Here is a 26,485-nt window from a genome sequence, read left to right as displayed (position 1 = left end):
CGCGTAGCCCCGTCAGGAATGGCTGGATGTGATCACACCAGATGCGCCAGCTTGCCGCCGCAGAGTGGCCGCAGTGTTGCATCTCAATGTTGACGTTGATGTCGCATCCCGTCAGCTCCCATCTCCCTCACAAGTCGCGTCGTGCCCTCAAAAAGATCCAGCCCGCCGGCAAGAGAAGATCCGCAAAGTCAGTCGTCGGCGTCCGTGATGGTGTGCCACATCATCCCAACCCCGCATCCCAAGCCTGACCACCTCCAACAGCTGCCTCATCTCGTCTCGTCCTCTCTTCCGCGGCTTGCCCTCATCCAATCGACGGCACGCCGTCCATGCGGGCATTCTTCCTCCCATCCGTAGCGGCGATGACTGCTCTGGTTTAAAGGGTGCCCGCGCCCTCGCGCCCGTCTTCCAGACTACCTCGCTCACGTGGACAATCTCTTCCTGCTGATCCCGCCTGAACACTTTCCCCGCATCTATCGTCCTCCTCACCTTAGCGACCGCTTGCCTGCCGCTCCCAGCACCGCCTTGACTCGAAGCCTTCATCCCCATCAAGGTTTCGAGCCAACCGATTGCCTCGACGCCGTCTCTTCCCCTCTCCTCTCCATAGCCAGCATTGATCGCCCTTTCTCCTCACTTCCTCCTGTCCGTGCCTGCCATCTCCTCCGCTCTCGGCCTTGCTCGTGCTGCACCTGAGCGTCCTGTCTGCTCTCCTCACTCGAGGAGCTTGACCCTCGATTCATCATCTTGACACTGAAAGCTGCGACACCGGCTTCAAAGGATTGCTTCGTCTTGTGCCTCGCCTACGACCTACAACCTCGCCCTCACAAGTCTCCCTTGGCTTGCTCCTCAGTCCTCTGCATCACGGCCCAAAGTCGTGCCCGCCTCGTTGGATTGCGGTTCTATCTATTCCCTCGTGTATCGTTCTTCGCTGTACGACCTTTGCTTTGTCTTCAAATTGTCATTGGTGACCCATTACGAGCCTCTTTGGACTCGCCCCGCCGACGACACTCTCGCCAGGGTCTTTCGACAAGCCTGACGGTTCGTTTTTTCGGAGCTGACAGCACCTGCGACCCAAAACCAAGCCTGACAATACCTGCGAGTGTGAAAAGCACGCCAGACATCGCAATTGTCATCGCTCAAGCTCGTTGCCTCGACACGCGCGACTACCAGACCGACGTCTTGAGAAAAAGCGGGCCCACGAGACATACACAGCCAACGACTCTCTTGCTCAACAACAGTCGCTGTAAGTGTTGCGTGTTCTCATACAGTCTCAAACCACCGCCCCCAACCCTCTGCGTGGCCGCCTCCCAACAGGCCCCTTATCAACAGTCCTCCCCACCGCATGCGTCGCCTGCGGTTGGTGTCTGTTTCTGCGTGCTCCTGCGAACGCGCCAAGGCGTTTCTCATGCACGTCTGAAAACGCATCAGCAACGGCATGGCTCCCTGGTCCATGGCCCGGCAGTGGGCCCCCATTCCCGGCTGGGTGGATCTCCTACAGGGTCCGCCACGAAGCCGTCGTCGTCTGCCGCCATGATCTTACACCCTTTCCTATCTCTCCCGATGGCAAGCCCACCGTCCGAGCTGCCCCGTATCCATTCCTCCGGGCTCCAGCTGCAACACGTCAGGAGCTAGACCCCCCATCTGGGAGCTACTCCATGTCCAAATGTCATGGCGTTGAGCTCGCCGCCAATGGCAGGCCCAGGATTACCCGACCAGAGGAGCCACCCAGAGGAGCCGCCTCCGGGTCGCGAGCTCGCCGCCTGGACCCCCAAGGTGTATGAGCTGGGCACTGGCCAATGGCGTGTTTGAGAGCATTCCCAATCCGTCTCCCAACCTCTGGTACCTCTGCACGGCGGGCTAACGGCTCAAAGTCTGAGCTCGACTGTTACTGAGCATGTTGTGGCTGACCCTCGAGTCTCATTTGCATATAGGAGCCGCTTCTCCCCTCCTGATTCGAGATAGTCCCTTTGCTTCGTCCCTCTAATTCACTTGGCACGACATCATCCCCGGACAGCAACATCCCTCCCCACCTCGACACCATGAGCTCCAACACCATCAAGCAAGCGGCCGAAGCTGCCCGGAGCAAGTCTTCCAACATCACCAAGCAGGGCACCGAGACTGTCGCTGCGGTCAAGAATGACTTCCTCCACACGCCTTTCATGAGGGCTGCCCTGCCATTCATCAATGGCGGTGCCGCCGGCATGATCGCCACCACCTGTATCCAGCCTGTCGACATGATCAAAGTCCGCCTGCAGCTTGCTGGTGAGGGCGTGTCATCCGGGCCCAAGCCGACACCGCTCGGCATTGCCAGGGACATTATTGCCAAGGGCAAGGTGCTCGATCTCTACACTGGCCTATCGGCGGGTCTTCTTCGCCAGGCTGTCTACACTACGGCGAGACTAGGCTTCTTTGACACCTTCATGAATTCCCTGAAGTTCCGCGCTCACCAGAAAGGCACGGAAGTGGGGTTTTCCGAAAGAGCCACTGCGGGCCTGGCTGCGGGTGGTATTGCCGCCTTCATCGGCAACCCTGCCGACCTGGCCTTGATCCGCATGCAGGCGGACGGCCTCAAGCCCCTAGAGCAGCGCAAGAACTACAAGTCCGTTGTCGATGCCCTTGTGTCCATCGTCAAGGGTGAGGGCGTCACTGCCCTGTGGGCTGGTGCCGCTCCCACGGTCGTGCGTGCCATGGCGCTCAACCTGGGCCAGCTAGCGTGCTTTTCCGAGGCCAAGGCACAGCTGAAGCAGCACACGACCTGGAACCCGCAAGCTCAGACCCTGACTGCCAGCGCCGTTGCCGGTTTCTTCGCCTCTTTCCTCAGTCTGCCGTTCGACTTTGTCAAGACCAGGTTGCAAAAGCAGCAACGCGGGCCGGATGGCAAGCTGCCCTACAAGGGCATGATCGACTGCTTTGCCAAGGTTGCCAAGCACGAGGGTCCTCTACGCTTCTACCGCGGCTTCACCACGTACTACGTCCGCATTGCACCTCACGCGTAAGTCAAGACTACCTCCATCTTGCCGTCCGCATGTTCGCACACGCACATGCTAACGATAACTCTCCTTCACAGCATGATCACACTCCTCGTCGCCGACTACCTCGGCTTCCTCACCAAATAAACAGTCCGACCTAGCCTGCTAAACGGCCCCTTTGGCTTGGAGTAACGAAGTTCGACATACATCGAAACTTGCACATATATAAAATCCGCAGTATATCCATTTTGGATACTTCCGTTCTCTTGATTCTCGGTGGTCCTAAAAAGTTCTGGAGGAAAGAGCCCAGAACGACCACAGGCGTTCATTCACCGTTCATTCAAGGCGTCCGGCGCGATATACCTTGTCCAGGTAGCTTTCTTGGTTCATAATTAGTTTTTACGACGCAATGACAAACTATCTTTCTCAAAAAAATGCAGCTCACTTGTAATGATGGTGCATAAAGCCGAAGGCGAAGGATGGTCTGATGTTAGCATCGGAGCGTGTATGAAGCTGCACGTGGGGTGTTTTTCCTCAACAGGTGAGACAGGGCCGCAGATGGGGCTACTCATTTTACGGGCCGTTGGCAACGTTATTACCCATCGCTGGGCGACTCGCTAATTATGGTTACAGCAAGCCTCCAAAATGCACTACAAGTACAAAACACGACTGTTGGGGCGACAATCGCACTCCTCACACCCCTATGCTTCTCTCCTGCTTTCACTTCTGCTCATGACCCCTCCTCCTTTTTGGTGCAAATGACCCAGTTCAAGTGGCCCGTCGGCCAGAGGAACCTCTCCCGGCCGCTGCGGACCTCCCACCTGCCGGCGTCAAAGTCCTTGTTGCCGCACGACTTCAGCAGGGCCTCGACCTCGGCCGGGGTGCGCGTGCGCAGGCTGCTGACGAGGCCGTCAAAGACGAGGACCAAGGGAACCAGGGGCACGACATAGATGAAGAAGAGGGTGAGGGGGGACCACCAGTACAAGGGTAAGCCGAAGAGGAAGACGCCGACGCCGAAGATGGCGCACGTGACGAAGCTTGAGAGGGAGCGGTCCTGCAGCTCGAAGATGCCGAAGCCGGAGCTCGTGGCGAGGGTGTCCCGGAGGATGGAGCGCGCGGCCGGGTCGTCAAAGTGGTGGAAGGCGAGGTTGAACAGGCGGAAGGTGTCACGGCCCGGGACGGGTACACCGCTGTCTCCCGGGTGTGTCGTTGTGGTGACGCTCGAAGTCGCCTGTGAGACTAGATCGCGGGGTGCGGCCGCGGCATTGACGGGGCGGGCGACGTAGTGCAGCCGGGCGCTGCTGCGGGCTGCCTCCTCCCAGGAGGTGAGGTGCGGGTGGAGATCGGTGAGGATAAAGTCGACGCCTGCCAGGACGGCCTTGTTGTTGTCGTCGTCGTCTTCCTGCGAGTCTGAGCTGAAAGATTTAGGTGGCTCTGCGATATTATTGTTCTTCTTCTTCTTCTCCGCCTTGGCGTTGTCCTTGTTAGTGGGCTTCTTGTGGCCATTATCCTGGGCGGCGGCGGCGGCGGCGGCGGATGCGGGGGAGACCTCATCGGTCGACATCTGCTTGGCCGCCTCGGCGTACGAAGGCGCGTCGTGACCGCGTGTGCTATCTGTGCTCGCCTCTTTGCTGCTCTTGGCTGCTGAGCCGTCATCATGACTCTTGCCGTTGCTGTTGGGAGACACCTCATCCGTGGAGATCTGCTTGGCCGCCTCGGCGTACGAAGGTGCGCCTTGCTCCGTGCTGCTGGTGGTTGCATATGGATCAGTGCGTGTGCTGTTGTTGTTTGGCGAGACCTCTGAGGTTGACAGCTGCTTGGCGACATCTGCGTATGAGGGGCCATCATGTTGTTGCTGCTGTTGGTGGCGGGTCTTGGCCTCGCGACGTTTCTTGTCGGCGGGGACGGCGCCGCCGCCGCTGCCGCCGCCGTCAAGGGCACGGCGGATGAGGCGGCGGTTGAGGGAGCGCTCGATGGAGGGAGTGGGTCCGCCGGCGCCGGAGCAGAAGTCGATGAAGGTGTAGCGGGCGACCCTGTCCGGGCCTATGGTGCAGAGCAGGATGTCGGCGACGAGCGAGGCTGGGCTGGCGGGCTGGAGACCCGGGATGTAGGCCGTCCAGGCATGGGTGAGGCCGGCCTGGACGCGGGCGCGGAGGAAGGGTGGGAACCTGTGATGATGGTGGCGGCGGCCATGTGATCAGCTACTGTGTCGCTTCTCCTTTGTATGCATTTGTGGTGCCTTCCCGGCAGTCAATTGGGAGAGCGAGGGCAGACAAACCAGGGCTGGTCGTTGATCTCAAAGAGGTGCAGGCGCGGCAGCAGGGGTCGCTGCTGGTGGTGGTGGGTGTGATTCGCCATGGTGGGTGACGGAGGACAAGACAGAGGCAGTGGTCAGTGGCAGGCTGACAAGGAACCTCGACGTTTTAAAAGACGAGACGGGATGTTTTTGAAGACTGGTCCGAATATTGTGTCAATTGTCTTTCCGAAAGCTAATGTCCCAGGCCGTGGAGAGCTGTTACACATGAGACACGCGCGCGACCAGCTCCTGGCGAAACGATGAGCAAGTGATGAGATCATGCCAGCCGTTGCGCTAGGGCCTGCCTTAGGCCTTCACTTCATTCACCTCCGCTGGAGCGCAGGACGGACCTGCCTCCGGATCTGCACGCCCTCTGCAACGGCCTCCACCACCTCACCATTGATTGCAGGCAGCTGACGTCCAACACGGCCACGCATTACAACATCCATCATGCAGTGCTCGACATCCCTCGAATCAGCCCCAGCGCACCATCTCCACCAACAAGTCCAGACCCTCGCAGACGTCCAGCCTTGGCCGTCGGACGTTTTCGTCCGCCAAAGCCCTGTCAACCTCGCTCTGAAACCTTATAGCATCTGATGGTAAAGCTAGTCTGTCATTGACTGCCATCGCTGTCGTTGCGCTGCCAAACTCAAAAGTTTCACAGGTCCGACCCGGCCTGTGATCCCGCGAGCTCAACCAAGTGCACCTTCTATTCACTGTACCAGAATTATGCTGTGCTGCCGTTCAGTCTGGAAACCCGTCTCGCATTGAATGGAACCTGCCCTGACGCCCAATCAAGCTGGTGGAGTCTGTCGTCAACTCAGCGTCATTGCCGCGCCCAACCTGGCAAACACCGCAATTGGCTCGTGCCAGCCAAGATATCCAGGGTCCAGGAGTCGATCACTCGAAAACACACCTACAGACATGTATATTTTTGCTCCTTTGTAACCTTTTCCTCCCAAAGCCTCCTGGGCCCATTTCTTCTTCGACAGCTTCATTCCCTTGTGTCTCACGATGGCGCTGTCGAGCATTCTGCTGCATCCAGCAGGAGCAGCTCTTGTCACACTTGCATTAAGCCTATTCTTATATCTCGCGTCTGCTCGAAGACCACGCATTACACGCAGCGGACAGGCTCTTCGGTATGTCTTTTCCTGGCCAGGACTTGTTCCACAGGTCCTTCAAGAGGGGAGTGCACTGGACTGACTGATAGCCATTTTGTTTTTTTTGGCAATAGCAAGCCACCAGGAACAGTCCCCATACTTGGAAACGGTCTCATCTTCCTTCGACCCCGCCACAAGCTCTTCGATTGGTTCTCGCGATGCGAGCAGCACTTCGGCCTTGAGACTTTTGAGATATCCGTGCCCACGCTGCCGCCAGGCGTGGTCATCAACAACCCAGAGAACCTTGACTACGTCTTCAAGAATGAGGCCCTCTTCCAGAAGGGGGACCTGTTTCGCCAGCTTTCTTGGGACTTGTTCGGAAATGGCATCATCAACGCTGATGGGGCTTTGTGGAAAGCTCAGCGAAAAGCCGGGCTGCATTTTCTGAGTGCCGAGAATCTGAAGGTGCTCAATGACGCAGCACTGCCGGCGTACCTGGGCAAGTCTATGCGACAAATAGCTAGGACCGCTGCGCCCCCTGGTTCCGAACGGGACAGCAACGCCACCGTGTTGGACCTGCAGCATGTCTTCCATGAGATTACGAGCCAAGTCATGGGCAAACTGGCATACGACATGGAGATGCACACGGGCGACGAGTTCACGGCGGCCTTTGAGCACGCTTCTGGATGTACCACGGAACGGTTCCAGAACCCGCTTTGGTTCATCACAGAGGTGTTTTTCGGTTCAAAGTTTCGTCAGTCCCTACGGACGATTCGATCCGTGGGAGGAAACATTGTGGAAAGTGCACGGGAGAAGCGCGCACAGACAGCCAAGCGGGATACCAACACTGCCGATGACGAAGCGGATAAGAGTGGCAGTGCAGCACATTCAGGCGATGCGGAACTCGATGGCATCTCGGGCAGTCTGATCTACTCGCTGATCGACACTCTAGGGGAAGACAAAAAGCTCGTCGCCGATGCAGCCCTCAACTACTTGTCTGCTGGCAGGGACACGGTTGCACAAGCTCTGACCTGGACCATGTATCTGCTCATGAAGCACGAATCGGCCACCGCGCAGATACTAGAAGAGATAACGCAGCTCCGGGCTAGCGTGGCCACCGACAACACGAGGCCGCCAGCACCGACGTTTCAGCACGAGCGGCTGACACAGCCCGACGATGATGAGGGAACATACCACAGCACCGCCGAGCTCTTCACTCCTGCCAAGGTTCCCTACACGATGGCCGTCTTCTACGAGAGCCTGCGCCTGTACCCTCCGGTGCCATTTGAGATCAAGCAGTGCACTGCGGCCGTCACTCTGCCCGACGGCACGCACCTGCCGCAGGGAACAGTGATCTTCTGGTCGCCGTGGTCCATGAACCGATCTCGTGCCATCTGGGGGCCAGACGCCGAGACGTTCCGGCCGGAGCGGTGGCTTTTCCAAGAGGAAGCAGATGATTCCGAAAACAAGAGGCTCGTCCTGAAGACGAGACCGGCAGCCGAGTTCCCAGTGTTCAACGGCGGGCAGAGGTTGTGCCTGGGCAAGAAGATGGCCGAGCTCATGGCAGCGCAAATCATACCAAGCCTCGTGGAGAAGTTTGAGTTTGTGCCGGGATTTGACGTGCATGGCGAGGAGAGGATCAGCGGGAGCAGTCTTACGTTGCCAATGAAGGATGGTCTGCCATGCGTAGCTGTGCTAAGGGGCTAAGATGGGCAGAGGTGGTGAGACCTGGGGCGAGACACACAGCCTGAGAGCGGGCGACACGGCAGATCAGATTAGGTTGTTTGTGGGTGTGACAACCATCTTTGCAGCACATTTTTGAGAATATAAAACGGTGCATGTCGCGCACCCAGGCACGCAATTCGCAATTGTGACCATACGGGGTCCAAGTGCTGTCGCGGCGAAGTCGTGGAAAAAAAGCTTGATGTTTGTGTGTATGTGGAGCTCCCGATCCTTCCCCGGGAGCTGAGGCCTTGTGTTAGCGTGTGCTTGGGTGCCTGAGGCCACTACGCTACGGTAGTTCTTACTTGCTCGCCGCTTGCCCCTGTCGAGATCCGGCACTTTCCAAGGTTGTCCTCCATGCCCACGCAAATATGACTCCGTCGCCGAGACGTCCCAGACCCATCTGAGAAGCCTAGAGCGTCACGACCAGACTCTGGATCGTCTGGCGAGCAGGGGCTGACCCTGCCTGGGCTGAATCTCCATACGCTGCGGCCAACGAGGCTGACGACGCCCGTGGAGCTCCGCCTTCCCCGGCTGGCCCATTTATCCCCTCCCTTATGCACCAGGAACCCGTCCGTCTGGACAGGTCGGTCTATCCAGGATTCTCACCAATACGCGCCCGTTCCTGCAGTCACGACGCTCCTGGGGGTTTTATGCCTTGGCAGTGAGTTTGCCAAGCTATTGTCTAAGAACACGGCACCGCATCATGCCCGAACCAAAGACCAGAGTCCGCGCGTTTAGCCACCGCACCCGGGCGGGCTGTCTGACCTGGTAAGTGCCGGCCCCTCCTTGATGGCCAGATATTTATGCTGATTTCCCACAGCAAGACACGCCGCAAGAAGTGCGACGAGCAGCGGCCCATTTGCAACCGCTGCAAGGTCGGCGGCTTCATCTGTGACGGCTACGAGGCCGACGGGGCTGGCCCCAAGAAGAAGAAGCACACCCCCACGACGCCAGACTCTGTGACTTACACATCTCACACTTGCTCGCCGGCCCTGCTGGCATCAAAACGAAACAGCAACACCAACAACAACAACACCCGATGTCTTCCCATCCTCCAGCCCGCGCCTCTGCGGCCGCAGAAGCTGCTGCTCCCCGGCGACGCCCGCGAGACGCAGTTCTACGTCTACTTCTTCACAGACACCATCGGCGACCTCGTCATGTCGCACGCCTTCAGCACAACCTTCTGGCACCAGTTGCTGCAGCCCTCGAGCCAGCATGCCACGTGCATTCGCCATGCCGTTATCGCGCTAGGCGCAGTGCACTGGCAGTTCTCCCGCCATGAGCCGCCCTCGTCGCTCAACCACTTTGCCCTGAAGCACTACAACGAGGCAATATCCGCTCTTGTCCGGGCCGGGCAGCAACAGTCCTCATCACCATCATCGCCAGCAGACATCGCCACTACAGTGACATGTTGCTTCCTCTTCATCCTCCTCGAGAGCCTGCGGGGCGACTACGCCGAGGCCCTGCGGCATCTCGAGGCCGGCACGACCATCCTCGCCGACCACCATCCAGCCTCCTACCTTCCCAACCGCGACATGCAGGAGCTCGCAGCCATCTTCCACGCCATCAGCGGCCAGGTCGCGGTCTTCACCGAAGAGCGCATCTTCCCGGACCTGTCGCGCTTCCGAAGCCCGATGAAGAAGTACCCAAATCGCACCGAGGAGCTGCGGGACATCGACGAGGCCGAGGACGTCCTGAACACCCTAGACGACCTGTTGATATATGTCACGGTGGACCTGCCGCAGGACTGGGACAGCCCCACGTCGGACTGCGTCATGCAGTGGGAGATCATGCGGATCAGCGTGCAGCGCTGGAAGGTGCAGTATGACGCGCTAGTGCAGCGGCTGACGCGAGAAGGCGAGTACAAGGCGAACCTCGAGAGGATTGTGAATCTGCGGGTGCAGTACAAGATGTGGGAGATGCTTATGGAGTCTGGACAGCACAGCCCAGAAGCTGGCACGAACAACAACAACGTCAGCCATGGCCAAGGCCAAGGCAGTGGATATAGCACCCCAGACAGCGGCGTGCACATGAGCAGCAGCCCCAGCAGCAGCAACAACAACACCATAAGCAGTGGCGACACTCAGAACAGCTGCAGCCACGACCAGGACTGCGAGCCTCCAGAGATGTCGCCCGAAGAATGCAACGAGCTTCTCGACCTGCTCGACCAGCTGTGGTACAGCCCTTCGAGGGCAGTATTTGGGCTCAAGACCGACCTGCTCACCGCCCTCTACCAGCTCTATGTGTTCTGCCAAGACGAGGCCACGCGCACGAGAATCATCACCATGCTCCGCGCGCGCAGGAGGCGCGAGATCATCTGGGACAGCTCCGCGCTGGCAGACTTTCTAGAACGTCACATGCAGAAGACCAAGGCGTCTTCTCAGAGGCTGGCCGGTGGTGCTGTTGCTGGTGTAGCGGTGGAGAAGCCAAAGGCATCCGACAGGTGGCCGGACATTGGGCCCTCGCCGGCGGCCGAGGCGCTGGTCGTCTTCCGGCCGAAGCGACAGGTTTCTTGAGGCGTAAGGCGATGCCACTCAAAAGAAAACATGAAGATGCTTGTACAACAAAACAAAAACTTAACCGAGAGGCATGATGATACTCATGAAACATGCCCCCATGCCCCATGGTTCTCACAACTACAGCAGAGAAGTAGTAAAATAACCCTGCCACCTTTGTTGAACATTGAACCACACGATGAAGAAAAGCAAACGGCGTCACGTCCAGATTTGTGCCCATACGGTATGAGGCGGTGACCTGGGGAGTTACGGATCACTCACATCATTCTCGTCGGCTTGCATCCCTGGCCGTACGGAGTGATTCCCAACGTTCGAGATTCCATCCCCTGCCCGAGTTCGTTACAGGTACACTAAAATCGCTCCACCCAACGGCTCTGGTTTAGCGGCGCAGGGGGCAGGGGGCAGGGGGGATCCGCACAAGACTTCGTGTGCGCTAAGCTACTACACGCGCTGGGACACATGATTGGTCACGGCATTTTCTTCCCTTCCCCCCTTGAACCTTATTGTTTATATGACTCTAGCCGGCGACGGGTTTTCCAGTACGGATTATGTACGTAGTAACTGGGGAGATTTAAGCTAGCTTCAAGCCGTGCTGGTGGCTGCCGATCCGCCACTGGCGCTTGCGCTTCAGTGTCCAGGCAGACTTGGTGTGCTCGCTGTGGGATAGGTATGATTAGGTGTTTTAGCAAATACAGTTTGTGGACGGGTTTCCTCGGCTCGTAATTACATATGCGTTTTTGATTCGTAGAACGCCTCGCCGCACGTGGGTGAAAAGTGCGGAACGGTTCTGTGAAGTGTGCCTAGGTGCGTACACGTGTGCGTGTGCTCGTGTGGCTGTATTAAGTGATCTGCTCGGTCGGTATATACACGCGCCGTCCAATTAGGGACTTTCTGTATCTTTGGGTGAGATCGCGCATGGAGGGATATGATGTCAGTGAGCTCTGTTGATCAGCTGGCTGTGTTGACAAGCTGCCTAAGCCGCCGTGCTTGTGAAGGGCAAGATTGAGCCAGTTGCGTCGCCTTTTGACCGTGGACATGAACCAAGCATACTTCAAGTATATAAGGGGTGTTGGATAAGTGCGGAAATCTGGGAGTGTATACCCACCACATGATCCTCTTGGATATTGGCGTCGCTCTTGGCTGTCCAAGCAAGAATCCACATGGAGAAAACTGTACAGGAATCAGCGTTGACCCTTGCTCCCATGTAAGTGTTGGATCGGTTAAATAGAAACCATGCACCACTGCCTCCCAGCCAAGAGGAACAACAGTCGAAAACACCACAGCAACAGGCGGCGGCCCCTGGCCCTCCAGGCATTGACAGCAGCAGCAGCAGTAGCGATGCTAGCCACCGCTACTCTTTCCACGAACTTTGGTCCCTCCGGCGTTTCTGCTGCTGCGGTCAAGATTGCTGCTGCTGCAGAAGCACTAGCAGCAGTAGCCGAAGCAGAAGTAGCGGCACCCTGCCCACGAGCCGATGCCACACCCACAGCCCGCCCGAAAGCAATCGTATACCGCGGCCCAGCCTCTTCAGAGGGCTGCCCGGAAGCCATCGCCAACCTCCTCGGCAACGGCTCCACCAGCACCACCACCACCACCACCTTTGACGTCATCTTTGCCGGGCCCAACGAGCCGCTCGACGTGACCCCCGAGACCCTGCGCGGCGCGGCGCTCTACGCGCACGGCGGGGGTCCCGACCTGGACGAAGCGTACGACCTGACGAGGCAGTATGAGGACGCGATAAGGGAGTTTGTCGGCGTTGGGGGTGGGACGTATCTCGGTTTCTGCCTTGGTGCGTATCTCGCGGGTGGTGCTGGGGAGAGAGGTGGCGGATATGGGCTGCTTCCGCCCGAGGTGAGTGTTGGGAGGGAGATTGAGAGGCCGGGCGCGGAAACTGACGGTGAAGAGGATACGGTTGTAAGGGTTGATTGGAGGTGTGAGGATGGGAGAATGGAGAAGGCGAGGTGGATGTACTTCCAGGACGGCGTTGTTGTCGACGGTCTGAAGTTTACGGGTGGTGATGGTGACGGGGAAGTCGTGGGTGGCGGAAGGGTGTTGGGGCGGTACTCGGCGAATGGAGATGTTGCTGCTGCGGTGCTGCCATTCGGGAAGGGCTGGGTTGGACTGGTTGGGCCGCATCCCGAGGCCGATCAGAGCTGGTGTAAGTCCTCTTTCCTTGGTCTTTTGTTGTTATCCATCGTGCTAGAGTGGCTTGAGGAAGGTTGCTGATCAGTCCATGTTGGCGGGCAGATGACGTCGCAGAGATTTCAAACCCAGAAGGAGTCAAATTTGATATTGGTCTCGATTTTGTCGATGCCGCCTTGAATAGTGGTAGGCCAAGGGGCTGAGAAAGCGCAAGCTTGAAGTTCGAGCAGTGTGACAAGCGTGTGAGAGGGATAATCTGGCAAATGAGATGGAGCTGATGGTTGCTGCTGTCGCCATGCCGCCTGTGATAACCATAGAGATGAGAGACGCAACATGCTACAGGCTTTGCAAACTTTCTTCATATAACCAAGTTCCTGTCCTCCACATATGTGCATTGCTAGCCAACTGCCAGGGGGTTGCTGAAACTCATACGCGACGGTAACAACTCATCATGTTTGCTGTTCGACAACATTTATGAAGTCTGCGCTAAGAGTCCTACACTTCACACACTGACCAATCTTCGTGCGGAGTCTGCGGCAGAACGTCGATCAGGCTCACCACAAGTAGTCTGGCAGAGTCATATTCACTCCCAAGCTGCCTTGTGCTCCTTTCCGTAGATTTTCGATTTGCCCACCTGCTCAAGCATCTCTGCTGCCTTCTTTATGATCAGCACTTGCCACTACTGTGCTAATGAGGAATAACTGGCAAGGCAGGCAGGTGATTCTCACGTGACAACCTCGACAGTGTTCAAGGTTGTCGAGTAACAGCTTTCATCAATCAGTGAGCAGACATAAAAATAGTACGAGAAGCAACGCTTCCAGCTCAAAGGTCTCCACGAGTGTACCAGCCACTATCCGCCTACACATATACGCTCTTCAGTAAGGTACCTGCCTGGGAGGTTTCCTAACTTCGATGCTGGGGAGTCTATCTCAAAGGCACCTCGCAACCTTCAAATCTCGCAGCCACATCCCCGTTTGCCACGCCACTTTCATAAGAACAACTGCTTGGCTGAAAGCAGAGACTTGATGCCAGCGAATCCCTTGGCATTCCAAAGGTGCGTAACACCTCCACTTGACTACGACGACAACTGACAAACGATCCCTTTTAGGCTTGTCGAATCGCTGCATGCACTTGCGATCTCGTCCAGCGACAGCGTCTACGCGAGTGGCTTACAGAGCACTCCCGTTCTTTCCAATACCCCATCCTCGTTCGGACGAGGACTCCATTCCATTGCTGCATGCCCAGCACTCACGACCATACCTTGTTCAGTATCTCGACCTTGTCAATACTTCTGCTCAGGTGTGAGACTCTATATTACTTCAAACCTTCTCCTCACAATACAATCAGCAAGAGCAGTCACTCTGGCATGCGCTTCACCAACATCAACCGGTGCTTGAACATACGCAGGTTCGTTAGTCTGGTGTTTTGCTTATCAACCAGGTCTCTCTCACAACACCCTCACCTATCCGTCGTCGGATGTTTCAATCTTTTCATGATTCTCGAGGTCACCTCGAATACAAGTATCGGCTAGTTCATAATTGCTTCATCTCGTGCTCAACTTTCGTCGGCAAACGGCGAGGTTCAAACGCGTCGTCAAGGAAATAGCACCAAGGGAGGAAAGAGCTTGGTTTTCTTGTCTCCAGGTTCCTTCCCATGTTCCTTCCCACGTTCCTCCCTAGCAACCATACACTTCCTCCACCATTACTCTACTTCAGCAACTACGCCTTGTTCCCCGCAGGCCTCGCTGCTCTTCAGTAGCGCATCTCTAGGCTCTCATTGCCAGCTCCACTAACTCTTCGACTCTTAGTCCTCAAATTCGGCCTTGCCATTCTTCGCACCGTTCTTTCCACATTGAGGCTTTTGCGTAGAGCAAACATACTGACAGGCTGCGAAGCCATTCACACACAGCCCACTATTGACGACAATCGAGTACAAAGGAAGGTTCGACAACTTGTCACCTTCCTTGTCCACACTCGCTCACTTTGGCGGCACGATATAACAGATCATCACCTCTTTACTTTCGACGTCATATTTCGACGAAATGCCGTCGTTCACAATTCCGATCACCTCGCGCGAAAGCTCGCCTGAGTCAGGCGATGAAGAAGAGAACCATGATCGGCCCCGTCACGACGAGGAGAGCGAAACTGATACGTCCGACGGTCAGTCTCTATTCGTACTGCAGAGTAGCAATCTGAGTCCAAGCTAACATTCTATGCTCGCTCCAGATGACGAGGACGACGAGGACGTCACTCCCACCATCATGGACGGCATGGACGACAGTAGCTCGGAAGGCAGCCTGGAGTCAGAAGACCGCATTGACGCCGCGGCACAGGCCTTGCAAGTTTATCAAGACAATAATGCGCAGCGGGGTGCGCACTTTCACGGAGCCTGCCCAGCTGGCCAAAAGCTTTATGATGCGATCAAAGCAGAAGAGCTGTCCCTAGTGGGCTTGTTCGCGCGACTCCGCGTTCGACAGCTTAACCTGAACCAAACCAATGGAAATCTCAGGACCGAGAACGATGAACTGAGGGAAAAGATCAAGCGGTTGGAAAAGAAACCAGAGCCTCCCACCGTGAGTTTTCATCTGGCTCACGAAGCCCTTATGAAGGTGCCGGCACTGACATCTATATAATTCCAGCCATGGTATGAGTTACTGCACGAATATATCACCAATCCGCATTGCTCGAGAGAAAAATACCCAAAAATCTACACGCTCTGCTGCCGGCAGGAGAACATGAGCAAGAAGCTCTGGGCGACTCATCCAGACCTGAAGCTGGTCGACAAGGTGCTGAGCGATGGGGAATTGCGCTTTCAGTACGAGACAGCCACGGAAGGCCAGTCCTCGTCGTCGGGTTCAAGCAGATCGCCCCTCTGGGCGGTGTTTGGCCGTAGACCTCCCTCTGCCGTCCCACGCCACCTCTCAACTGTCGCCTTCCCGCAGAGATTCACGCGCACTCAGCCGCTGCAACTCCTATGTGCACCCAAGAAACACTTTGCGTTCGCCAAGCTCCCACCTGAGGTCCAGGCCAAGATATTCCGAATTTCACTGGTGAAGGAAAATCTCATTCACTGCCTTTCTCGCCTTGACCGAAAGAACGCGCCGCCCAACTTTCCAGCCGAACGCAGGCCACGGCACACTGAGCTGCCGAATCGTTTCCACGTAGGTGGTGAGCCCTGCTGTGTAAGCACGGCCAGTAAGCCGAATGACGTCCTAATGATCCTGCTTGTCTGCAAGCGCTGGTGCTATCTCGGTGTGCATGCCTTCTACGGCAATAATACCTTCGCGTTCTCCTCGCTTGGCGAGCTGGGAAGGTTCTGTAGGGGCATCGGGCCCGCCCGGCTTGCTCGCATCCGCAATATGGAGCTGTTCTGGCATGGGTCTCTTATGGCCGCAAAGCCGCAGGTGATCAAAGACGATCCGCACAGCCGTCGGCATAGAGTTTGGAAAACCAATCAACGAACTCTGCCCCTGAAGTCTCTGCTTATCGCGCTGCGCCTAGAGACCCTCGCAGTCCATATCCAAGAGGCTGACGAGGACCGCATGCGCCGCGAGTACGAGATGAAATATGTCAAGGATCGTGAAACAGACTACCACAAGGAGGACATCATGCAGCAAGACGTCTTTGGCGCCATGTGCCATCGTACGGAGTACCATGCGAATTATCGCAAATACCGTAGCCTACGGACCTGTCACGGGATGGACTATATCTATCAACTCCGCGGTTTACGCTGGGTCCGATTCTATGAGTTCAACGGAGTTAAAAATAGGCAGCCGGTTCGCGACTATACATTCGTCGAAGATATCAACTCTGTCATTACGAAACCCAAGGCAGAGAAGCACGCCATTAAGTCCCTCTTGCATAACCTCCCTAAGATCGAAGGTCTAGGGAAGTGGGAACCTTCTGAACAGGACAAGAAGGTCGTTGACGAGTTGTTCAGCATTTCGGGAACTCAGGCCTATGCAGACGCTCAAAGGCTAGCGGAGGCACAAGCTGCTGAGGAAGAAGAGAACGGTAGCGACATCGATATTGAAGATGACGTGGACGACCCGCTCGCTCCAACGGCTCCTCCTGTGCCATCAGGTTCCCCAGCTGGCTCGTTTCTATACGCAGATATGGTTATCCCCGACGAGGACGATGTTGAGGCTCCTTCCGAGAGCGGTGAAGGCAACGTTCACAGCCACGGTGATGATCTCTCCGATACGGACTCTGATTCGAGCGATTCTGAATCCGGGCACGGTCCTGAGCACGGGTTTGAGCATGCCTTCAACCCCGTGCAACCTCCTCCCGGGACTGGCGGCGTTCCTGCAAACATGAAGAGTGAAACCTCGGCTCACGAGTGCGAACCAATGGACCTTGGTATGATCGACCTCACGGCCAATGACGACAATGTCAGCAGGTCGTCGAAAACCTCGACAAGTCTGTTCGTCCGCTCGGATCGTTCCGAGCAAGAAATCACACCAGCTAATGAGAGTGACGTAAACCGAAATCCCAATATCAAATTGGAAAGTAGTAGCAGCAGTAGCAAGAGTTCAGAAGAGAGCGAGGGGCTCTTCGTCAGCCGGGACGACGACAACAACAACTACCCCGAGATTGCCATGACCACTCCCCCTTTTGGTTCCTCCACGATACAGTTCCCGACCCGGTTCCAGCATCCAATGTCGAATGGCAGCCGCGCTGGCTCGGTCCGTTCAAACTCATCGTCGTCAAGCAAGCGCAAGGCTCTCCATGAGTCGGGCAACACTCGCGACAACGCGATCAGCCTGCTTGATGACGACGATTCCAATGATGAAGGCGACGACGACGTCATCTTGGTCAAGCGTCGTCGTTCACAGTAGGCGTACAGTACAATCATTGGCTCAACACTCAAAGCGCAGGAAATGAATGCTCAAGCAAAGGGCACCTGTCAAAACAGCCACGGCCAGTGCGAAAAATGCTTTCCATATGCACACCATAGATGTGATATCGAATTCCTTTACCACCAGGTATCCCAGCGAGCCTGTCAATAAAGCAAGTCCTCGTAAGGAGTTCCTGCTAGTGGAGCAGAAGGCACGCTCCCCAAAAGTTTCAAATCTCGTTTTTCTTTCAGTCAAAGGGACGGGGCCAAAAGGCGCATGGTACCAGAATGGCGTTTCAATTCCTTCAGCCTTGATTTCAATACATAAGAAGCCTCCATATCTGGCTTACCAACAATACAAGCAAGCTTCCTGTCATCATGCTCTCGGCGATTTTGTGCTGTTTAAGAAAAATCTGTGTTTGTGTTGGATATGAAGATTTCTCCATTCTTGCCTTTCACGAAGCCTTGATGTTCTGCTGACTCGACTTTACAGAAACTCAGTCAAACACAACCTTCTTTCCCTGGAACGCGATCTTGCCTGCCTCCTCCTTGGCCTTCTTCGCCGCCGCCCAGCTGGGATGCAGCGGCCCCGTGTCGTCACGCTTCGTCGGCGGCGGCGGCGGTCTGCTGGGTGCCGGCGCACTGAATCCACCTCTACCACCTCCCCGACTTGACATGCGGCTGCTGCTGTGACCCCTGCCTTCGCCGCCTCCTCCCCCTCGTCCAGCAAAGCCATTGCCATCTCGTGAAGATGAAAAGCCACCAGCCCCACGAGGTGCTTGCCGCTGCTGTCCCCGATCTCCTCGCCCAGCCCCAGCCCCAGCGTTGTTATTACGATTATTACCACCGCGCTCAATGGCCCTCTGCCTCTCCGGGTGCATCCCCTCGTCTGCGCCCGCGGTCTTCTTCTCAAAGGGGTTGCGAATGCCCTTCTTCCAGGGTCCCGCCGCGCCCTCGCCGTCCTCGCCGACAGCTCCGCGCCGCGGGTCCCAGCCCAGGTCCCGCGCGTTCTGCGACGCCTGCGGCTTGGAGAAGTGCTTCGCCTTGTCGCCGTACTTCTTCTCCCAGATGGCCTGCCGCGCGCGCTGGCCGCGGCGGTTCTTCTTGGCCGAGGGCGCAATATCGAGATCAGACGCCTCCGACTCGGAGTTGGAGATGTAGCCGCCCATCAGCGTGGGGAGGAAGGCCGACGAGCCCGTGTTGGTTTTTGTCTTTGCCGCGCTCGAGGAGAGCTTGGTCTTCTTGGGGGCTGGGGCGGAGGAAGCGTCCGACTCTGAGGCGGCGTCCTTGTTGTCCGACTGGTCTTCCTCGTCATCTTCCTCTTCTGAGTCGTCGCTGGCGCCGTCAACGTCGTACTCTGCCTCGTCGGATTCCGACCCAGAGAAGTCCCGGTTCAAGTCGTCGCCACCTTCGGCTTCGTCCTCGTCGCCAGAAGAAAGCGAAATGTCATCCGCAGTTACTCTCCGGATCGCGCGCACCCGACTGCCGAGTAGATCGTCGTCATCATCTCCTTCTTCGTCACCATCGGAGTCCTCGTCGCTCGAACCGGCAACTAGCTTGTCGTACCGCGCAATCATGCGCTCGTCCAGAGAGTCGTCCCCGCCTGCTTCGCTCCCGTCGTCCGCGCCGTCGTCGCTGGGTATATCGTCATTTACATCGTCCTCGTCCTCGTCGCTCGACCCGCCAACGAGAGCATCGTACTTGGCAAACGCTCGCTCCTCAGCCTCGCTGTCGGAGAAGCCTTCGAACACCGGCTCCTCTCCGTCATCTTCCTCGTTGTCATCTGACTGCGCTTCCGCTTCCACATCCTCGTCGGCAGGCCGTTTCCGCTTTAGCAGGACAAGCCCCTCCGCCGGGTTGTCCTCCGAGGCCTTTGTCTTTTGCTTCTTCTTCTCCGTGGCACCATCATCATCACCCTCCGTCTCCTTCCGCGTCTCTTTCTTCTTCTCCTTGTCTTTGCCGCCGCCGTCGTTGTCCTCCGTCTTCGTCTTCTCCCCACTACCGCCCTTGCCACCTCCCTTCTTCTTCTTGTCCGGCATGGGGACCCTCAGCGCGATACACGTGCCCATGACAGCCTCCTCGATGACGTCGCGGACCTGCTTGCGGTTGCACAGCCCGCTCGTGACGTTGTGCAGCGCGACGCGCTGCTCCTCGGACAGGCTCTCTGGCTTGGGGATCGGCTTGATCTCGGGGGGTAGGTTGGGCGACTCGGCGACGCCCTTGACGCGCAGTAGCGACGAGGACAGGTGCTGGTGCGCGAGCTGGTGCAGGTCGATGCTCTGTTTTGTTTTCACCATGAGGGGATCAGGTCAGCAGGTTGTTAGGGATGTGACCAGTAGATAGAGCGCAGAAAAATGACCATGTCCCTCCCTCTCTTCCTCTTCCTCTTCTCCCACTCCTAAAGAATTGAGAGACAAGGACACCGGACAGTACGCCAGGGAGGGGAATAGTCTGCAACCTTACGTACCTTGAGAACAGCAACCTCTCTCTCCAACCTCTCGTTCTTGGCCGCGTCGCCCTCCCGGATCCGCTTGCTCAGGCGCTGCCTCTCGAACCCCTTGGCCGTCTTGAACGCCCGCACGAGCTCCTTGTTCCAGCCCACGAGCTTGTCCCGCAGGGACGGCTCGTTGGTGCGCTTGCGCTTCTGGGGAGGCATCTCCTTTTGATTTCTTTGTGTTTTCCCCGCCTTCTCTTTCCTTCCCTTGGTTGATTTCCTTTGCGTTCTGCCTGCGACTTGCCCTCCTCTTTCTTTCCCCTTGCTCGCTCTGTCTTTCCCCCCTTCTCTTCTCTTTCCCACAAGGGGAGGTGGTCGCACCTGGTCGTAAGGTTCTCGGTGACGGGTCTTTTCGGTTTAGGAATTCGGGGGTCCTCCGTATCCCTTCCGCGTGTTTCCTGCTTGCGTCTGTGTCGCTTGTGTCGGGTTGGTGATCACCCTGCTGTCGGGTGGCCTGAATGGATCGAGCTTGGTGTAGGCAGGTCGTTTTCTTTAGCGCGAAGGGGGGGCAGCTGTGTGCCAGTGGGGTCGTCCGCTATGATTTCAGATCAATTCGTGGTGATGGCTTTCGCTTCCAAAGTTTGGACCGTGAGCGTGGCGGCGGGAACGTGTGAGGCAAGCGTTCTCGAAGTGTTCCGAGGTTCCCCAAGGGTCGGGCAGGTCTTTTGCGCTTTAGCTTGGGTGCGCCCGCGCGCTGCGACGACGATAAGAATCTTTTTAGTGGGGCCCTCCTTCCCGCGCCGTGGGCGCGCAAGGATTCCGCGGTGGACGGACGGGGTGTGGGGACTCCACTCCAGGACTGCGTCGTGATGATGATGGAACGCTCCTCACACAACCAGGAGAGTCGTCTTGAGAAACTCATGGCCTAGAGCGCAAACTATGTGCATCAAGACAATTGAAACTACACAAGGCAACTGCCATGCCACCCCACATCGTAAAATTCTACAAAAGCACAACTAATCTAGACAGGGTATTCGTGTACTGGCCGCATGCAACACCATTATGAAAGAACAAGCGAGTACTCGCCGGCCTGACGAGAGCCAGCCAATGTATGTGCACCCCAAATATATGTGCCAAGAACGTTTCAACACCAAACAAATACACCTACTCTACACCTTTGAAGTCTGCCGTATCGGCATCGACTTGCTGCCGCCCCCACTGTCACCTCTGCCTCTGCCACCGCGACCCCTGCCACGGCTGGGTTTGCCGTCGCTGTTCTTCTTGGCAGCTTTCTCGTCGTTGCCGCCCTCGGGCCTCGTGTTGGCGGGTGCCGAGCTGCTTTCCGTGGTCTGTACGGACTCGCCGGCACCTCCGCGTCGGCCGCCGCCTCTGGACTTGCCTCCACGCCCGCGCCGTGCACCGCCTCCGCCCTCGCTCGCCTTCTTGGCCGCTGCGAAACGAGCCTGCTCTTCTTCCTGCATGCGCCGACTTTCCTGATCCCACCACTCTTGAAACTCCTGCTCCTGTTGGATCTCCTGCAAGCTGCGTTTGGCAACAGCCTCACGCACACTTTGCTGCTCCCGCTGCTGCTGTCCAATGATCTCTGCCAGCCCCAGGCCGAGCTCCTGATCAGGCTTAGGTGCCTTCTTGATATAAGACTTTGAGTGCGGCACGAGAGGCGGTGCCTCTGCCCTGGCCAGCTGAGACGATGACTGTTGAGGGGTATTGCTGCTGCTGTTGGTTTTCTGGCCAGGAAAGCGTGTATCTGGCGAAGCAGTGCGGCGTGGGGTGCTCGAGCTCGAGGATGCCTCGGCGGCTACGAGAGGCTTCACCAGTGCCGAAGCCGAAGGTGCCAAGTCAGATTCGAGCATGCTCTTCAATGATGTAATTGGCGGTGCTGGGGCGGCCTTTTTCCAAGGAGCGTCTTTCTTGTCTCCAACAGTCGTCCAAGGCGTGTGAGGCTGAGCCTTGGCCGACTCCTCCTGACGAGCTAGTTCCTCTGCCTGCTGCTGTTGTCGGCGCTTCCGCTCTTTCTGGGAGATCTTCTGTGGGAGCGGACCTTTGGCAGAGGTCTCGGCCTGCTGCGCAGCCAGGCCGGCAGATAGAGCAGATTGGGGCGCCTTTGGCTCTGCTAGTACCTGGCGAAGATCGAGTCGCGCAGTAGGCATTGTCGACGAGGCCCACGGGCTGCCCGTGGATGATGACCTCCTGTCGACGGTGGTGGGCGGCGTCCGAGGATCCAGATTGCCGTCTTGATTGCTGACGTTCTGCTCCGGGCTCATTGCCATGTTTCGGCCAGCATCGCCAGTGCGTTGCAAACTATTATTTGCTATGATAGTGGAAAATAATGCCCCGTCTCTAGGCACATTCCTGTTTGACGAAGCACGGCCACCAGGGGATTGCGGGCTGGTGACCGTGAGAGATTCCTCGTCTTCCATGTCGAAGATCAGATCTGCATGGGAATCCTTCGGGCGTAGACTCGGACTGAACGGCTCATTGCGGGGTGTTCGTGACGCTCTTTGCCGCCGATCGGGCGTCGGCGAGATGCCGCTCAAGTCGTCGAGGCTCCCGAATCTGGTCCTGAAAGAAGATGACAGCTTCTTCTCTTCCTCTTTGTGCACAGACTTATAGGCAAGTTCCTTGACCCTGATCTGTCTTTCTTCTTCAATGTCCTGAGCCAGGTCCGGGTATCTGTCATGCAGGAGGATCTCAGTCCGTCCACTTCGCACAAAGGGGCATCTTGACAGCTGATTGTCGCGAACGACATCGTCGAGCTCTCGCAGCAGGTCTGGATCAAGCTCGTCGAGGAGACTTTAGGCGGGTCAGCGTAACTGCGCGAGAAAATGATGGAGAAAAGGACACTTACTGATTCTCGAGCATAGATTCCATCTGCAGGCAGATGTATTCGAGACCCTTGTCTTTGAACTCTGTAACTGTGCAAGGGCTGATCAGGTTCAGCAGGATGGAAATGTTGCGCGTCGTTACTGCGAACCGTCAGAATCAGATTGACTGTCCCATACGATAATAGACTTACCAAAGCGACCCAGGATCTTCTGGCATATTTGTGACAAGCGATCAAGCATCAGTTCATTGGCAATACTCATGACATCCATGACAAGCTCAGAGAAGTCGTCAATGCTCTCGGCAATAACCTCATCAAACAGGCTATCGCCCGCGTCGCTGTAGAGATACTGGAGCACATAGTGGAACGACTCTGGGTCCATATGCGTCAGATCAATTCGTACCTGCTCGGATTCGGCACGTCGGCCGTCGAGCCACATGCCTCGGGAACGGCCATTGAACAATCCCTGGAACCAGGGACATCGTTGGCACAAGAAAGCGCTGTGCACGGGAATTTCGTCACCATCCAGTTCCAGAATCGCGTCTCCATCCTCGAAAAAGGTTGGATCCTCGATCGCCGTCTGGAAGTCGCTGGCCATAGATCGAGGTGGCGAGCTCTGGATCCGTACAGCCGCCTCCAGCTTCATGATGTTGAGTTCCTTGGCCACCTTCATGAGCTCGTTCCGGATTTGTCGATACCGATATGCCAAAGGCGGCGACTGCCGTGTGAAGTTCCATGCCGGGACCACGCGGTCACGATATAGGTAAACCACGAGATTGATAAGAGTGATCAAGTCGATACCGTTGGAAAACTCGATGACGATTTGCCCATCGGCATGGCTGATAGAGAGAAGGTCGGGGATTTCGTAGAACCCAATCTCACGACAACGCTGAAGTGCTGTACGAAGGATGCTACTCCGGGCAGTGAGTATCCATGGATGTACCGGAATCTGCACACCAGGATGTGCCGAGCTCCGCAGAACAGCTCCATATGGTTCGTTTTTGTACGCCCAGGTCTGGAAATGGGATACGAGATCCTCCTCGAGATCAGTCGAGGTCAGCACTTCGTAGCCCAGCGAATCGACTCGGCCTTGCAGCACTTCTGGATCCTGAAAGCGCCAAGTGTCTTTGTTTTCCCGATGCCTCGAGTTTTGAGCCTTGAACCCACGCAATGGCAGCATAGGCTCAATATCGTCCCACAAGTTCTGCTCATCAACCTCGATCTGATCTCGGGTGACATCGCAGTCTTTCCGAATCGCAGCGTAGGCGCCGTGGGTAGAGCTTCGCACCGCAACAATATCGGTGATATAAGGCACACGCTGCCACTTGATATCTCGTCGCTTGCCATCGATTCCCTTTGCGAGTCTGGTATCTTTCGCCTTCGTTCGCTTGACTCGTCGCCAGACGGCACCAGACTGGGTGGAGATCATGACGGCGCCATCTTCGCCCACAGTCACAGACTTTGCCTCGTCCTTGCGCGAGTTCCACACGCATTGGGGATTAGTGATCGCGTCCTTGATCTTGGACGGGTTCGTGGTCGAAGTTGCAGATCCTCCCTCGGTCGTATTCTTCACCGTGCTTGTGTATAGGTCGCCAGAGCCAGTCAGCGCAGCGATGGTGTCACCACCAGAAGTGATATAATGGATCTCACGCGCGCCAGGATCCGGTCTGGACACCCCGTATGAGCGTTGAAGCGGCGAGTTGGCGAAGGCGTCCTGGAATGAAAACCGAATCATGTTGTAACCATAGCTCGTGAAGACACACACGGTGTAGTCTTCGAACAAGCAGGTGGTAGCTCTGTCGATTGCTGATACCATGAGAATAGACGAGTGGTTGGCCAGAAGAGTAGCAGCTACTTTTCGGGGGGCAGCCTGCACGTCGAGAGACCTAGAGTCGGCATCCATCAAAGCCAGTTGACCTATGTTTTTGCCCCAGCAGAAAAGCGAGGTCCCGGTGTGAGCGACAGAGTGGATAGAGGATGCCGCGACCCCGAGGACAGTCTCCTTCTTCATTGATCCAAAGACTTGTCTGGGGACAAGACTGCAAGGTTCTTCGTCAGGCTTCGCGGGCGTTGGGACAACATAGCCGAGCTGGGAATGGGTGTTGGAGCCCCATGCCCAAAGTTCGCCTGTGGTCGTAACTGCCAGGCTGTGATTCTGGCCTAGTGCGACTTGAGCAACCTTCCGGTCAGCAAGACCTCCCTGAACGGGTTTGAAGGAGAACTGGGTATTCTCGTCGCCCAAGCCGAGTCGACCACCACGACCTACGCCGCAGATATAGAGATTAGAGATCGGATCGCTCGTGAGTACTGCAGTGTGAAGTTTCGACATGATGACATCCTGGATCACAAGTGGGCGGTTTGCGATGAGTGCGGGCACTTCGGAGTCGGGTCCTGACGAGCTCTCATCCGCACCAGCGAAAGGCTTGCGCTGCTGCAAATACACATCGTAGAAGTGACGGATCAGGTGTTCTGGGCGGTTCAGAAGGATGCGTTCGGGGAACTGGCGGTCGTCTTCATCACCAAGGCCGAGTGTCAGGTTGTGGTTTGTGCCAAATGTGAACACTTCCTCTCCCAGTCCGGCCGGTCTCGAGTAAGAGTGGTGACTAGAATCAGTCAATAAGGACATTTCTCATTTCAAGCAAGAAGGCAGGCAATAAAGCGGGGCATACCGAGAATCTTCCGCAGTGGTAATCTCGGCATCTGAATCTGAGTCCTGATGGTTATTCTCCTCCGACACCTTAAGTGTACGCAGCGCAATGCTGGCATTGTACACGTCAAAAGGACTATTGCCCTCCATGTCCTTGGTCTTGATCAGTTGACCAATCTTTGTAGTGGTGGCACCCAGCGAATCAACCAAATCCCTGCGTTCCTTGTCCAGCAGCAGCCGCGCGATGGAAATGTTGCCTGCATAAAGTGCGCGATGAAGGGCGTTCCAGCCATTCTCGGCATCCTGGGCATAAATGTCGACAGCTGTGTGGTTCAGAAGCGCCTCGGCGAACTCGATGGCGGTGGGAGACGTCGATGAGGCGATTCGATGCAGGATGGTCAGGCCGGCATGGTCGCGGCAGTTAATGTCGGCCTTGCCCAGGTGACCAGCCGCCTTGGAGCTGGCTGCTGCTGCTGCGGGAGAGGAGACGGCATTGGGTCCGGACACCTTGCGCGTCTTGTTGCTGGGGCGTGGCGAGTTGGCAGATGCGCCAGGGCTGCCTATGGATATCTGAGTCTTGGAGCCATAGTTCTGGGAAGAGCCGGCGACGGCCAGGTGCCGACGGAACTTGTCGACATCATTTTCCCAGAAGAATTTCCACAGAAGATGACTCATGTGTGGGGAGGCGAGGCGCGGGATGGGGGTTGTCTCAAGCACTGCCAAGGGGCACCTCGCTGTGAGTCTCTTTGGATCACGGCGTATTTAAAGGTGCAGCGTTGAGAGTGCTTCGACGAGGGGAAGGGGGGGCGCGGAAGCGTCGCGAGGGTCCCAGTCGGTGCGCGCGTGTTCGAGTGTGGTATATGGGATGTCTGGAGTCTGAGAGGACAGTTGTCGGCTGGGCGAGGACGTGGGCGGAGAGGCGTGCGCTGAGGACGAAGCTGTGTGGTGTGCAAAATTGGACGAGCTACGTAGAGCTGTGAT

The 26,485-nt window shown here is 56.8% G+C and overlaps 8 protein-coding genes across 8 annotated transcripts; 5 read left to right on the top strand and 3 right to left on the bottom strand.

The window, feature by feature from the left end:
* Window positions 1-2,036: 2,036 nt before the first annotated feature.
* Window positions 2,037-3,113, top strand: B0I36DRAFT_252468 (mitochondrial carrier domain-containing protein; the record flags this gene model as incomplete). Its single annotated transcript, XM_046150687.1, has 2 exons — window positions 2,037-2,989; window positions 3,065-3,113. The coding sequence occupies 2 exons, from the start codon at window positions 2,037-2,039 to the stop codon at window positions 3,111-3,113; spliced, it is 1,002 nt and encodes a 333-aa protein (XP_046007066.1).
* Window positions 3,114-3,528: 415 nt separating this feature from the next.
* Window positions 3,529-5,363, bottom strand: B0I36DRAFT_26201 (uncharacterized protein). Its single transcript, XM_046151147.1, has 2 exons — window positions 5,245-5,363; window positions 3,529-5,134 (listed from the first exon to the last, which is right to left on the bottom strand). The coding sequence occupies exons 1-2, from the start codon at window positions 5,322-5,324 to the stop codon at window positions 3,697-3,699; spliced, it is 1,518 nt and encodes a 505-aa protein (XP_046007065.1). The 5' UTR covers window positions 5,325-5,363; the 3' UTR covers window positions 3,529-3,696.
* Window positions 5,364-6,049: 686 nt separating this feature from the next.
* Window positions 6,050-8,219, top strand: B0I36DRAFT_333319 (cytochrome P450). The gene is made up of 2 exons (XM_046155204.1): window positions 6,050-6,401; window positions 6,497-8,219. The coding sequence occupies exons 1-2, from the start codon at window positions 6,277-6,279 to the stop codon at window positions 8,067-8,069; spliced, it is 1,698 nt and encodes a 565-aa protein (XP_046007064.1). The 5' UTR covers window positions 6,050-6,276; the 3' UTR covers window positions 8,070-8,219.
* Window positions 8,220-8,790: 571 nt separating this feature from the next.
* On the top strand, window positions 8,791-10,784 carry B0I36DRAFT_296324 (uncharacterized protein; the record flags this gene model as incomplete). The annotated part of the gene is made up of 3 exons (XM_046151891.1): window positions 8,791-8,855; window positions 8,908-10,017; window positions 10,186-10,784. 3 exons carry the CDS (start codon window positions 8,791-8,793, stop codon window positions 10,601-10,603), a joined length of 1,593 nt encoding a protein of 530 aa, XP_046007063.1. The 3' UTR covers window positions 10,604-10,784.
* A 979-nt stretch (window positions 10,785-11,763) lies between these two features.
* Window positions 11,764-13,362, top strand: B0I36DRAFT_353601 (uncharacterized protein; the record flags this gene model as incomplete). Its single annotated transcript, XM_046157228.1, has 4 exons — window positions 11,764-11,807; window positions 11,893-12,454; window positions 12,581-12,761; window positions 13,226-13,362. The coding sequence occupies 4 exons, from the start codon at window positions 11,764-11,766 to the stop codon at window positions 13,360-13,362; spliced, it is 924 nt and encodes a 307-aa protein (XP_046007062.1).
* Window positions 13,363-14,786: 1,424 nt separating this feature from the next.
* B0I36DRAFT_353600 (uncharacterized protein) lies at window positions 14,787-17,582 on the top strand (the record flags this gene model as incomplete). The annotated part of the gene is made up of 3 exons (XM_046157227.1): window positions 14,787-14,904; window positions 14,971-15,317; window positions 15,384-17,582. The coding sequence occupies 3 exons, from the start codon at window positions 14,787-14,789 to the stop codon at window positions 17,580-17,582; spliced, it is 2,664 nt and encodes an 887-aa protein (XP_046007061.1).
* A 281-nt stretch (window positions 17,583-17,863) lies between these two features.
* B0I36DRAFT_434822 (Bud-site selection protein) lies at window positions 17,864-20,733 on the bottom strand. The gene is made up of 2 exons (XM_046162729.1): window positions 20,049-20,733; window positions 17,864-19,860 (listed from the first exon to the last, which is right to left on the bottom strand). Exons 1-2 carry the CDS (start codon window positions 20,235-20,237, stop codon window positions 18,079-18,081), a joined length of 1,971 nt encoding a protein of 656 aa, XP_046007060.1. The 5' UTR covers window positions 20,238-20,733; the 3' UTR covers window positions 17,864-18,078.
* Window positions 20,734-21,184: 451 nt separating this feature from the next.
* Window positions 21,185-26,179, bottom strand: B0I36DRAFT_367341 (uncharacterized protein; the record flags this gene model as incomplete). Its single annotated transcript, XM_046159442.1, has 4 exons — window positions 21,185-22,826; window positions 22,882-22,999; window positions 23,050-25,460; window positions 25,527-26,179. 4 exons carry the CDS (start codon window positions 26,177-26,179, stop codon window positions 21,185-21,187), a joined length of 4,824 nt encoding a protein of 1,607 aa, XP_046007059.1.
* Window positions 26,180-26,485: the final 306 nt, after the last annotated feature.

The sequence above is a fragment of the Microdochium trichocladiopsis genome, assembly GCF_020744255.1.
Source record: "Microdochium trichocladiopsis strain MPI-CAGE-CH-0230 chromosome Unknown B0I36scaffold_10, whole genome shotgun sequence".
NCBI classification, from domain to species: Eukaryota; Fungi; Ascomycota; class Sordariomycetes; order Xylariales; family Microdochiaceae; genus Microdochium; species Microdochium trichocladiopsis.
Note: the sequence above shows the minus strand (reverse complement) of the source record. Positions and strands in the feature narration are given on the sequence as shown.